The sequence below is a fragment of the Lemur catta genome, chromosome 11 (assembly GCF_020740605.2).
Source record: "Lemur catta isolate mLemCat1 chromosome 11, mLemCat1.pri, whole genome shotgun sequence".
Classification (NCBI taxonomy): Eukaryota; Metazoa; Chordata; class Mammalia; order Primates; family Lemuridae; genus Lemur; species Lemur catta.
The window spans coordinates 38,430,097-38,443,234 of NC_059138.1; the positions used below are offsets into that span (position 1 = coordinate 38,430,097).

The 13,138-nt window shown below is 38.4% G+C and overlaps 1 protein-coding gene and 1 non-coding gene across 4 annotated transcripts in view; both read left to right on the plus strand.

The window, feature by feature from the left end:
- PUS7 (pseudouridine synthase 7) overlaps window positions 1-12,530 on the plus strand; it is a 45,854-nt gene extending 33,324 nt beyond the window's left edge. For 2 of the 3 annotated variants that reach the window (XM_045564969.1, XM_045564967.1), the window contains exons 10-16: window positions 1,157-1,218; window positions 1,946-2,106; window positions 3,529-3,655; window positions 5,421-5,522; window positions 8,149-8,278; window positions 10,674-10,765; window positions 11,415-12,530. In XM_045564969.1, the coding sequence (XP_045420925.1) occupies window positions 1,157-1,218; window positions 1,946-2,106; window positions 3,529-3,655; window positions 5,421-5,522; window positions 8,149-8,278; window positions 10,674-10,765; window positions 11,415-11,551 (811 nt within the window). In that variant the 3' untranslated portion in view covers window positions 11,552-12,530. Of the gene's footprint in view, window positions 1-1,156; window positions 1,219-1,945; window positions 2,107-3,528; window positions 3,656-5,420; window positions 5,523-8,148; window positions 8,279-10,673; window positions 10,766-11,414 lie in introns of those variants that run through there. The other variant, XM_045564970.1, reaches the window with a different exon arrangement.
- Window positions 5,692-5,826, plus strand: LOC123647870. Its single transcript, XR_006738400.1, has one exon. It is a non-coding gene; the product is annotated as a small nucleolar RNA SNORA70 (small nucleolar RNA).
- Window positions 12,531-13,138: the final 608 nt, after the last annotated feature.

Below are 13,138 nucleotides of genomic sequence, written 5' to 3' on the forward strand. Positions count from 1 at the left end.
ATTAAAAACCATAGTTAACTGGATTAACAGAAAAATTAATAGAAGGGGATTTCTATATTCTTTTGTTAGGGAGGTCCTTTCTAAGCAGACTCCAAAAACAGACTCTTTTTTGAGACGGAGTCTCACTCTGTTGCCTGGGCTAGAGTGCCATGGCATCACCGTAGCTCACAGCAACCTCAAACTCCTGGGCTTAAGTGATCCTCCAGCCTCAGCCTCCCGAGTAGCTGGGACTACAGGCATGCGCCACCATGCCCGGCTAATTTTTTTCTATATATTTTTAGTTGTCCAAATCATTTCTTTCTATTTTTAGTGGAGATGGGGTCTTGCTCTTGCTCAGGCTGGTCTCGAACTCCTGAGCTCAAACAATCCGCTCGCCTCGGCCTCCCAGAGTGCTAGGATTACAGGCGTGAGCCATGGCGCCCGGCCCCAAGAACAGAATCTTAAAAGAAACTTTTCAGATATGATACACAAAATATAACTTCTATATGGTTATAGTGAAATAAATGTTAAAGGAAAAATTGCATATACTTAATAGAAGCACCAGTAGAGTCACAAATATACTCTAATGTGTTAGCAGTGTTTAATTTGTTAGAGATTGAAAAGCAGGTAACCTTTCTTTAGTACTGTTTAATTTTTAACAAGCATGTCTATATAACTTTTATGATCATCAAAAATAAAGATATTTCCATTTTGGCAAGAATAATAAAGAAGGATAAATTGTATTTATTCTATCTGCCTAAAGAAGAAGGTATTTAACATAGAGGGAGAAATTTTGGGGGAAGTTTTAAACAAGTTTTGGTACATAATGACTTAACTGTGATTTACGTAGATAATACTGTGTATAACAACTTAAAGCATGACTAAGTAGGTCTATCCTGTTAGAGCCTTTCATTTGTTTATTTATTTTTTTAACCCTCCCCCCAGAGCCTTTTAAAAGTGTGAAATGATACTAAATGTTATAAGTAAGCATTATGTTTTTAATTTTAAAGTTCTTTTTCATTTACATTTGAAATCCGTACCATATTAGTTTCTCTGGTTACTTTTAAGTTTAATAAAATAATATAGAGTTAATATGGTTTGTTGACTCTTCAAAGATTTGTGCATATAAAGTTATCTTAATGCAAAATTAAGCAAAATAAATACTGTTTAATTTTAGGGCTATACTACAAAATTCCTGGACAGAAGTCATGGATTTAATATTGAAACCCCGTTCTGGAGGTGAGAGTAAAATTCATGTTGAGAAAATAAATAGAATGTTTGGCTGGATATTTATGGCATTGCTTTAAATGAAGTATATTTGCAAATTGGGGTGGTTATTTCAGAATTTTCTTTGTTTTACAATAAAACTATGGCTATTTCTTTGTATTTTTCACAAGTTTTTTGTATACATTTAAGATTTAGTGTTTATATCCTATTTTTAGCTCTTTAGCTCATCTAATTTATTAATTCATAAATTCCACTTGGTGCACTGGCTCACCTGTAATCCTAGCTCTAAATCCATACTGTATGAAAAGGATTTAATTACTTTATAAATTGTCAAAATAATCGTGTACACTTGGGGTAATTATTCACTTGCAAACTAATAAAAGATAAAATTATCTAGTTTTAAGGAAAGTAACCCATTAAATTTGACAATACAATGGAAAAGGAGAAGGAAAGAAGGACTACCAAGTTTTTGTTAATCTACTAGGATAATGAATAGTAAATAGCTTTTATTGTTGGCCTGGGGGTGGTAGCATGTTGACAAAGCCATATAGTTCTGTAAACTTTCTACATTTCCCATCTTTTCGCTTTCTGATCGCTATTCTCAGGTGAGTGGAAGCTCTTCATAGCACCAGTGTTACAAATAGCATTCCTTAATTTTGTGTTCTCTATGAAGTGTACTTTCAAGTTATGGAAGTTTGTCTATTGGGTAAATCATTTAATCATAGTTTTTCCTCCCCAGCCGAAAAGGGGTACTTGGTTAAATGCAGAGAAGAATGGGCGAAGACCAAAGACCCAGCTGCTGCCCTCAGAAAACTACCTGTCAAAAGGTGTGTGGAAGGGCAGCTGCTTCGAGGACTTTCAAAATATGGAATGAAGAATATAGTCTCTGCATTTGGCATAGTGAGTGCGATTTGTGAAGTCAGGCAATGACTTGAGGCGTTTTAATACTTTCTAAATTTCATCTTGAAAGATTTTACTGAATTTTGAAAGACCAGAAGGTAAATAAGGATCCTGTGGTGATCTCTGAGAGGTGTTTTACCTGCGTGATCCTTGTTCACAAACTGAATGGTGATGAGCGGGTGGTTGGGGGTGTTATTTACATTGATGGCACAAGAAAAGCAGTAATGTGGAAAACATGATCTCCAGTGGAAATTTAATTTAAATTCAGTCTCTTTGTATTTGAGAAATTCAGAATCTACTGTACAGTTATTTCTTGATCATTCACCATCGTCACAACTGTAAACTGCTGTAGTATGAGGGCTAGACAGTAAGCAGTCTAAGCAGTTGCGTTTTAGTCTGGTTTCGTCAGGGTGGTTCAAGAGTAGGTGCCATGTTGGTAAGTGTAGCCTATGCCAGTATTTCAATATGTATGATCCAGGATACATTAAAAGTATCCTTAAACTGAAGTTTTAGTTTCCCCCAGAGGTACAAAGAAGCAGGATTCTTGCTGCATGAAATTAGTTGTCAGTTCAATCATTTAGGTTTTCTCCTTCCATAGAATTTTTGGGGAGAAAGCACTGTTAGCCCTATAATTGATATGTAAATTCCTTTGGTTTGAAGTCTGTGTTTGATTTAGGGTATAAAATCCACACCAATTGCTTTAGTGGCATGATTGTGCACAATGTGGATATAAAATGTGGACTGCTATAGCTGCTGCTGACTGATAACACCCCTTAGTTTCAGGAGTTCTATCTCTAATATTTAATGCTGTGTATCAGTCACTATTTTATTTATTTCAAAATATTAAGGGGGTGTAATTTTTTATATGGATAGCTTTTTTTTTTAATTTTTTTAAAAAATGGAGACAGGGCCTCTGTCTTGCTCAGGTGGTCTCGAACTCCTGGTCTCAAGCAATCCTCCCACCTCCGCCTCCCAGGATAGCTTTTATAATGCTTTAGTCAGGGCTATAAGTGTACCCATCTCCCAAATAGGGTTCATTGTACCTACTAGGTAGGTTCCTCCCTCTGCCCTTTTTGATTTCCAGTGATTTTTACTTCTTTCTGTGCCCGTGTGTGCCCATCAGTTAGTTCCAAATTATTAGGGAGTACATGTTTCCATTCTTGAGATACTTAGGCTGATGGTCTCCAGTTCCATCCAAATTGCTGCTAAAGACATTAATTCATTTCTTTTCATGGCTGAATAGTACACACATACCCCACGTTTTGTTATCAGTCACTATTTCTGTAGGTTATTAGTAAAACGATAGATTTAAGTATAAGTTTCTTATACTAGGATAACTACTAAACAAGCAAGATATCTTGGAAAGTACAGTACTTTTTATATTCAGAATATTTTTTTCTTGCCTGTTTTATTTCCCTTCAGATACCAAGAAATAATCGCTTAATGTATATTCATAGCTATCAAAGCTATGTGTGGAATAACATGGTGAGCAAGAGGATAGAAGACTACGGATTGAAACCTATTCCAGGGGACCTTGTTCTCAAAGGAGGTAAGAGGCAAATAGCATTGTTAGTCAACCAAAGTAGGATTCAGTTATTTGACCCTAGTGGCTTTACAATCTACTAGTTAAGAGAGACATTAAGTGAGACATTAAGCTCAGACTGGCTAGTTTGTATCTGTGTCTTTAATGAAAAAATATACATCTGGTTTGAGCAGTGCCTGACTCACTCACTCTGGGCCTCCCTTTTCTCAACTAGAATAGGATTTGGGCTAAATGATGGCTAAAATCCCCTTCCAAAGTTTAATCTGCGTCTAGCAAATATGTATACTTCTGGATGTGTTTCAGCCTTTCACCCTGTTGTCAGCCAGTATTGGAGTTTTTTCAAGTCAATACCAGACTGGAGGCTAACTTTACACATGGGCCGTGATAGAATGGGCATTTAGTGTGTACTGTGCCCAAAACATTCATAAGACAGTGCTAATAGCCCATCTGCCGTGCAACCCTCACTGTATGCCAGGCCTTGGCGCTAAGCCCTTTATCTGCATCTTCTAGTTTAAAGCTGACAGTATTACTGTGAAGCATTTTCTCTGTTTTTCAGATTATTTTTATTCACTTGCCCACAATTTCACCGCTGGTTAAAAAAAAGAAAAAAGAACTGGGATTTGGAGTCATGTTGCCTGATTCCAAACTCCTTGCTTCTCTGGCATACGTGGCTATTTGCTGAATACACAGCCTACTACTCATCTGTAGGCAGACCCCGTCCATTAAGGTTTTGAATTAGTACAGAAATTTTTAATTATTTTTTTCTGATTTAACGTTTTTCCTCATGTAATATTGATGACATCCAGTGTATTTTTAAGAATTTTTATATATATATATATATATATATATTTTTTTTTTTTAGAGACAGGGTCTCACTCTGTCATCCAAGCTGGAGTCCACTGGTATGATCTTAGCTCACTCCAGCCTCAAACCCCTGGGCTCAAGCTATCATTCTGCCTCAGCCTTCCCAGTAGCTGGGACTACAGGTGCACGCAACCACACCTGGCTAATTTTTCTATTTTTTTGTAGAGATGAGGTCTTGCTCTTGCTCAGGCTGGTCTTGAACTCCTGACCTCAAGTGATCCTCCTGCCTTGGCCTCCCAAAGTCCTGAGATGTAGGCATGAGCCACCGTGCTTGGCCTCCAGTGTATTTTAATGTCCCATGTGCCACCATCTTTTAACTTCACAATTCAGGCAGGTTTTTTTAAATTGTTTATTCTTTTAGCCAAATGCGCCCATGTATGATGGCTTTCCCAATAGTATTTTGTAGTATAATGGCTTTTCAAATAGTCTTTCATCATGTTGTTGAAGAAGGTTTAAAGGAGCTGATTTTAAAAATCAGGCATTCCTAAAATATGAGCATGCAGCTGAGAGGTAAATATTTTTAAGTTTTCATTAAAAATTCTACTTTTTAGGGAGGCTGAGGTGAGAGGATTGCTTGAGCCCAAGAGTTGGAGGTTACAGTGAGCTATGATCATGCCACTGTATTCCAACCTGGGCAACAGTGAGATCGTGTCTCTAAAAAAAAAAAAAAAAAAAAAATCTACGTTTTCTAAATTCTTGATTTTTCTTTCTTGGGTAGAGTAGAAAAGACAGAAGGGTATGTATCCCAACTTAATTTCTTTAAGCTACCAAGGCCACTGAACCTGTACCAACATAGAACTTGCTTCTGATTTGCTTAGGTGTGTATAATTTTAGAAGATTGAGCTCATGAATATATTGCCTATTTTCTTAATTTTTCTTCATTTATTGTTTACTTGTGAATTTGCAGCCACGGCCACCTATATTGAGGAAGAAGATATTAATAATTACTCCATCCATGATGTGGTTATGCCGTTGCCTGGTTTCGATGTTATCTACCCAAAGCATAAAAGTAAGTTCCTTATAGGGGAAAATAGTTAAAACAAGTTTAACATAATCAAGCCACTGGCAGCCAAGAGTGGAGAAAGGAAAAAAAAAATCAGTACTTTAAATATAATTTTAAAACTTTATTTTCATCAGACTTAAAAAGGTGTTTATATTTCAAACATACGTAAATCGTCCTGCAGCCAATTAAGCCGACCGCGCTCCTTTCCTCATGGGGGCCCGGTGTGCAATGGCTGCGAACAGCAGCCTCCTTGGTAGTGTATGCAGCCTGTTGCTTGTATGGGTTGCTCTAAGGGACCTTGGAGACAGTCCCTTCCGATATATGCTCATGTGTCAGACCTTGTGCTGAGAAAAGAAAGCACATCTATCCATAGGACCAATTTAATGGGACTGACTCTGGAAGTTTACTCCTAGCCAGGACTGGCCTATGTGTGTTATTTTCCTGTTAAAATATCTTTTTTCTCAAGAAGCCAGAATTATTTTACTTGTCAGTGTAATATTCCTTGAAATTTTATGAATTAGGGAATGATTAGGATTAATGCCCTTCTTGGAAATGCAAATATTTCTAGAAGGGTTCAATAGTAAATCTGCCATTTATACGTTTATCAATTGAACCAAATTACTACACTTACATGTGTTTGACTTCACTGAGGGGAAAGGAGTTGAGGGAAGGAGAGGAGAATGAATAAGGTAGATAAGGGAGGATTTGCCACCCTGGGGAGAAACCAAGGAGAGCAGTACTGGGAACAAGTGAGAAGGAAAGCCTCATGTCCTCTCTGTTTTAGTTGGGGTTCCCCAGACAGACAGAACCAATAATACATAGAGATGAAAAGGAATTTATTAGGGGAATTGGCTTACTTGATTGTGGGGGCTGAGAAGTCCCATGACAGCCTGTCTGCACACTGGGGAACCAGGAAAGGTAGCTCGGCTCGGTCCTCGTCCAAAGGCCTCAGAACCAGGAAGCCAGTGGTGTGACTCTCGGTCTGAGGCTGAGGCCTGAGAACCGGGAGGAAGGGGTGCCGCTGGCATAAGTCCTAGAGTCCGTAGGCCAGATAACCTGCAGTTCTGACGTCCAGGGGCAGGCGAAGGGCATCCCTGCAGTGGGAGAGAGGGAAAGAATTTGCCCTTCTCCTTTTGTTTCATCCAGGCCCCCAGCCTATTAGCTGGTGCCTGCCCACATCGAGGGTAGAGGTTCCCACTCAGTCCACCAATTCACATTCCAGTCTCCTGGGAAACGCCCTCACGACACACCTGATGCAGTGCCTCCAGTCTCATCTAAAGCCAGACCACCTGGGCTTTCCTTTAAGCAGAAGAAGGATGCTTGAGAATAAATAATGTTTTACCCGCTGAGTACTTAAGCCAGTTAAGTTGACACCCAAAATTAACCATCACAAGAAAGAAAAAATATTTTTTTCTTCTTCTTTCTTATACCTCTGAGGATTAAGAACTTGGCTAGTATCAATTAGAACCTAAATTAAGCAAAGCCTTTGACAAAGGTGTTAATGAAAACCTTGTAGTCAATTATAAGGACGCGTAAACTGAATGGGTGATATTTCAGGTTGGGTAGGTAACATGTGCACACTTAGTATCCAGTAAAGCTTGATTTAGGGATCCCTGTTGTCATTAGTGTGTAGGGAGGGAGTCTTTCTTTGAGCCTGTTCTCCCCCACATTTTTTATGAATAATTTGAATAAGGAAATCTGCTTATATTTGCAAATAGCGTAAAACAAAATAATTATATGAGGAAAGTATTTTTAAGAAAAACTGCAGAAGGCATTTAATAGAGTTAAACGCAGATTCTCACATTTATGCCCAGTGATCAAATGGACAGACAGAAGAGGGCCAGTTTGATAGTAGTTTATATAAAAAGTTAAAAAGTATCTGCAGTTATTATTGAACATAAACCTATTAGCCTCAGGCAGATAAAGAGTTTGATGGAGAATTCAGAAATGTCAAAGAGGGGCAATCAAAGAAACCATTTTTTGGTCTAGAGACTATATGGCTGAAAGATCTGATACTTAGGAATAAATGTAGAAGAGGACAGTTAACCTGCTGTGTTCCAAAGCAATCAACAAAAGTTACAAGAAAATGAATTTCAGCTTGGAATAGGAAGAATTTTCTAATAATTGCATACCTCACAAAGCAGTACTTCCTCCTTAATGACAACATGCAAGCAAAGGCTGGAAAAGTGTCTTTCTTGAGTATTATAAAAAAGATTCTACATCAGGTGCGAGGGTGAGCCAGATGGTTTTTCAAGGTCTCTTATTTTTATACATTTATATATAACTACCTCTTCCAGAGAGAGTTTGAAGCCTCTGTGTATGATGTCTTCCAACTCTGAGCACATATAAATTGTAGTTTAGCAACTTTGGATAAAATGTCCTTTTATAGCCTGAGAACCCTGCACCATAGGTACTGTGGCTGACTGCAAAGGTAATTTACAAATTGGCCAAACCAAAGCTGGAGGCACCCTCTAGACCTAGTTACTAAGTCACTCAGTTTTGATTCCAAAGAATGGACTTTGAATTATAAATTAGAGTGACCTAAACTGAATTTACATGTTACTCTGTGGTCTACTTTAGGGTAACTTGTTGATAGGCTGCAATCCAACTAACTTTTTGTATTTTATATTAGTTAGAGATGCCTACAGGGAAATGCTCATAGCAGACAATCTTGATATTGACAACATGAGACACAAAATTCGAGATTATTCCCTATCAGGGGCCTACCGAAAGATCATTATTCGTCCTCAGAATGTTAGCTGGTGAGTAATAGTCTGGAATGAAGTAGAACTGAATTACCATATAAGGTTTTTTTAAAAAAATTATCAAATATTTATTTTAAATAAAAATTAGTTTTATACCATACATATTTACAAAAATGGCTTGCTGTAGAAAAATAGAATCTAATCACTGAATTTGCACAGTGGGAACCTCCAGGGAATCTCCGTCCCTTTGCATGCTGGGAAGCATGAGGGTGGCTCTGTTCCCACACGGGTGTGTCTGTGCACAGCTCCTACGGGTGGCCATCTAGCTGTCTGGTGGCCTACCATATAAGGTTTTAAGCTTTTGCTTCACATAAATAGTCACGTACCATATAATGAAGTTTTGGTCAACAATGGACAATGTGTATGACAGTAGTCCCATAAGATTATACCATATTTTTGCTCTGCCTTTTCTATCTCTGTTTAGATACACAAATACTTACTTACCATTGTGTTACAGTTGCCTGCAGTATTCAGTATAGTAACATGCTGTACAGGTTTGTAGCTTAGGAGCACTAGGCTGTACTGTAGAGCCTAGCTGTTTGGTAAACTGCATCATCTAGTTTGTGTAAGCACACTGTGATGTTTGCACAATGACAAAATTGCCTAATGACACATTCCTCAGAACATATGCCCCATTGTTAAGGGATACATGACTGTATTTTTCAGTACTCAGAATCCAGCATATAAGTATTGTTACTATTACTATTATTATCACTGCAACTATTATTTGGTATTTTTCAAATCATCAAGAAATAAATGAAGGTGTTTTGAATGTAAACATATAGTGAAAGTGACTTCATTCACATTTTGTTAGCATCACTGAATTATTGAAGAAATATGTAGAGAATGAACTTTTCCCCTATTTCTAGAGACCTGAGATTTGCTTAGAGCGCTATCCTTGAGCAAGTTACCTTGCTCAGTATTAGCTGTGAGTTCCAAACACTAATCTGGTTGTTTTAATGTCATGTTTCTCTAGAAAAAAAGATATCTGTACTAATTCATTTAAAAATATTTTAATAGCCAGTATTATCTAAAGCTTTATTTGGTAATTTAAAAATGAAATCCTGAACTTGTTGCCCACTGGCAGGAAATTCTTTGCCTCTCTCCTTCTCTTCTTTTCCCTCTCTCTCTTTCCTCTTCTCTGGATTGTGGGCCGGAGGTCTGCATAGTTGGCTTTGTCTTTCCCACTCTGGAGAGCAGTTCCTCATTAGTAACAAGGTACTGTTGGCAGTAATAACCACTCTGGAGAAAATATAAATGCCGTGATTAACTTGTTTTTTTTTTTTTTTTTTTTTGAGACAGAGTCTCACTCTGTTGCCCTGGTTAGAGTGAGTGCCGTGGCATCAGCCTAGCTCACAGCAACCTCAAACTCCTGGGCTTAAGCGATCCTACTGCCTCAGCCACCCGAGTAGCTGGGACTACAGGCATGCGCCACCATGCCCGGCTCGTTTTTTCTATATATATTTTAGTTGTCCAATAATTTCTTTCTATTTTTAGTAGAGACGGGGTCTCACTCTTGCTCAGGCTGGTCTCGAACTCCTGAGCTCAAACGATCCGCCCGCCTCAGCCTCCCAGAGTGCTAGGATTACAGGCGTGAGCCACCGCGCCCGGCTGCCATGATTAATTTGATCGCAGCTGTGCAAAGTGAAGTTTACTGCATACCAATTTCATATGAAAACAATTGCTATCCTTGGGAAACATTTTATGTCTTTTACATAGGCTGACATCCCCTGTCATCTTGCTATATAATAATATAAAGGCAAAACTTATATATAAAATCTGGCCCTGTTCTGTTATTCAAGAGTCTTACCTATTATTATTTACAATAGACCTATTTGGGGTCTTTTTGGGAGGTGGGGGAGTGGGGTACAGCAGAGGTCCGCAACCTTTTTGGCACCAGGAATCAGTTTCACGGAATACAGTTTTTCAACGGATGGGGAGCTGGTGGTGTTGCCAGCAAAGGGGAGCGGCTTTAAATACAAATGAAGCTTTGTCAGCCACTCACCTCCTGCTGTGTAGCCTTGGTTCCTAACAGGCCTTGGACTGGTACCAGGCCCAGGCTAGAGTACAGCATCATAGCTCACTTCAACCCAAGCTCCTGGGCTCAAGCAGTCCTCTGGTCTCAGCCTCTCCAGTAGCTGGGACAAGTATGCACCAGCATGCCCAGCTAAGTTGTGTGTTTTTGGTAGAGATGGGTTCTTGCTGTGTTGCCCAGCCTGATCTCAAACTCCTGGCCTCAAGCGATCCTCCTGCCTTGGCCTCCCAAAGTGCTGGGGATTTCAGATGTGAGCCACCTGTACCCGGCCTATGTGTTTTTCTTACTAAACAAATGGTGATGAGTGACTTAGTACCTTTTATGAAAGCTCACATTCATACTTTATGTGTTTTGAAGGGAAGTTGTTGCATATGATGATCCCAAAATTCCACTTTTCAACACAGATGTGGACAACCTAGAAGGAAAACCACCACCAGTTTTTGCTTCTGGTAAGTTTACTCAGTCATCACCTCTGGGTCACCTTTGGAATGTTTTCTCATACAAAAATACAAATTTTTTAAAAAACTGCTCTGATAATCACCACCACCACCCACCCACTCTATGATTTCCGTTTTGTGTTTTGTCCCCGTACTTTCATGGTTATAGATGAAGGTCATAACTAAAATAGCAAATCTCCCTGAAAATGAATGAACGTTATAGATGTTTGTGATATTAGGTGACTGATTATTTCCTCCCCATTCCCCACAGGGTTAACAAACGTGAGTGAAAATTCAGGAAAAGAGTCTAAAAAATTAAATTTCCATTCTCATTGTCACATTCTTGTTATCATTCCTTTTTTTGTTTTCCCCTGTGCCCTAATTTATTTTTTTAAACTTCACATGCATTTCTCTCTTGTGCTCTTCTTGTCACCCGCCCTTTTATGAAGGTCCCAGGGTAGAATTACCATAACTGTTCAGTTGGTTCATACACTCACAGATCTCTTACTTCCACAGTCACATTCTCTGAGGCCCCTTGGGAAGTGGAGCCTAAAGAAAGAAGCACAGTTCTCTGTATTTGTATAGAGATTATATGACTCTTCTCCGGTCTGTCTACAGCTGCCTTCATTTTCTGACCATTCTCTTCTTTCTTGCCTGGCAGAAGGCAAATACAGGGCTCTGAAAATGGATTTTTCTCTTCCTCCTTCCACTTACGCTACCATGGCTATTCGAGAAGTGCTAAAAATGGATACCAGCATCAAGAACCAGACCCAGCTGAATACAACCTGGCTCCGTTGACTGATACCTTGTCCACAGATTAGAAAGTGCAGACAAGTGTTTGCTTACTGGCTTCCTGTTCATTTTTCTCTTAGTACAGACCCGTATGTGGATTTGAATCTTTGTAGTAAAAGATTATTTGTATTTTTTTAAGTTTTTTATTAGCTTAAAGAAATAATTTGCAATATTTGTACACCTACACAAATTTTGAAGATCCTAATTTTAGCTCACAAAATATAAATTGGTCAGAATATACTTCAGGTGCTTAAATCATGGTAAAATGTCAGCTTTACTGGCTTTGTAATGATAAAGAAGGACTTTGGTTTAAAGTAGCAGTTCTAGGGTTTTCTACATTCTTGAAAGACAGCAGGAATTTTTAACATATCCATTAATGGAATATACAACAATGCATTTTAAGAGCAAATGCAACAAAACAAATCTGGACTATGGGTAAATAATTTGAGAGCCCCCACCTATGAATATAAAGATAGCACTTGTGCTGATTTAAATTATAAAACATCTGCAGGTTTATAGACACAAAAGTAATTGTCATTATCAGTTCACATGCCAGATTCAGGTAAGCCTTTATAGACTTTTTAGTTGCAATGGCTTTTTCATCTATATTATCAATACCTTGCAGGGAAGTTGCTTTGATAGGGCTTTTTTTCCTTGGTGTAAACATGTGTAGCTGTTTGTATTAGTTAAGATCTGATTTTTACTATAGGTGCCTTTATGTTCAGAACTCTTTTCCCTGGACTAGGATTTGCTCAAAAATAAATAATGGCAGAGAAGAAAACTAAAAATTTACAAGGGCTCCTTCTATCCGCACCATTTACTCTTTGTCACTAACGGCTTAGGTATTTCCATTTCTGGCATTGCATAAAACCTTTCTCTGGGTGAAAGGATAAATATGCTTTTCCAAAGTTGTATAACATAATTGTACCAATTTTAATTTTCTATCATTTCTAGAACAGAATGTAATAAATATTTTTAAAATCGCCTTTCTACCAGTTATGTAAATAAATCAAATAAATATATAAAACTGAATGCAAATAAGAATCTTCGGCCTGACTAAAGGTAAGGAACTAAATGAATAAGGGATCCTCAGAAATGGTGTTGACACAGAGGTGTGTCGTGGTCATGTGTGAGGTATGAGAGTAGTATCCCATGGTGTTGACTAATTGACTGGTGGACTAGACTCAAAGTTAGCCTTACAGTGGCATCACTCAGTGGCCTTCCAGTGTGCTCTCTGGAGTGGAAAGGAAAGGAATGGCAAGAGCTAGCGTACTGGGAACCTCACACCATGAGAATGTGAATGACCTTTGTCCTGTATCTGGCAGTGGAAACAGAGAACTGTTTTTCAGCCCTTTTGTTTTAATGACATCCACCACAATGCTGAGGTTTAAAAAAGATCATGATAAATTACCCTTTTAGCTGGCTAGTTTCTAAGGAATCTTTTGTCGTACAAAAGCCAAATTTATTAAATGTATAGTAGTCCTGTCTGTACTTTTCAGTAATAGCAGTTCTTCTCCTACATCAGACTGATAAGTGACAATTATTTATGAAGGGACCTAAGTCGTCCTATTGTAATTGCATTCAGCAGTTCTG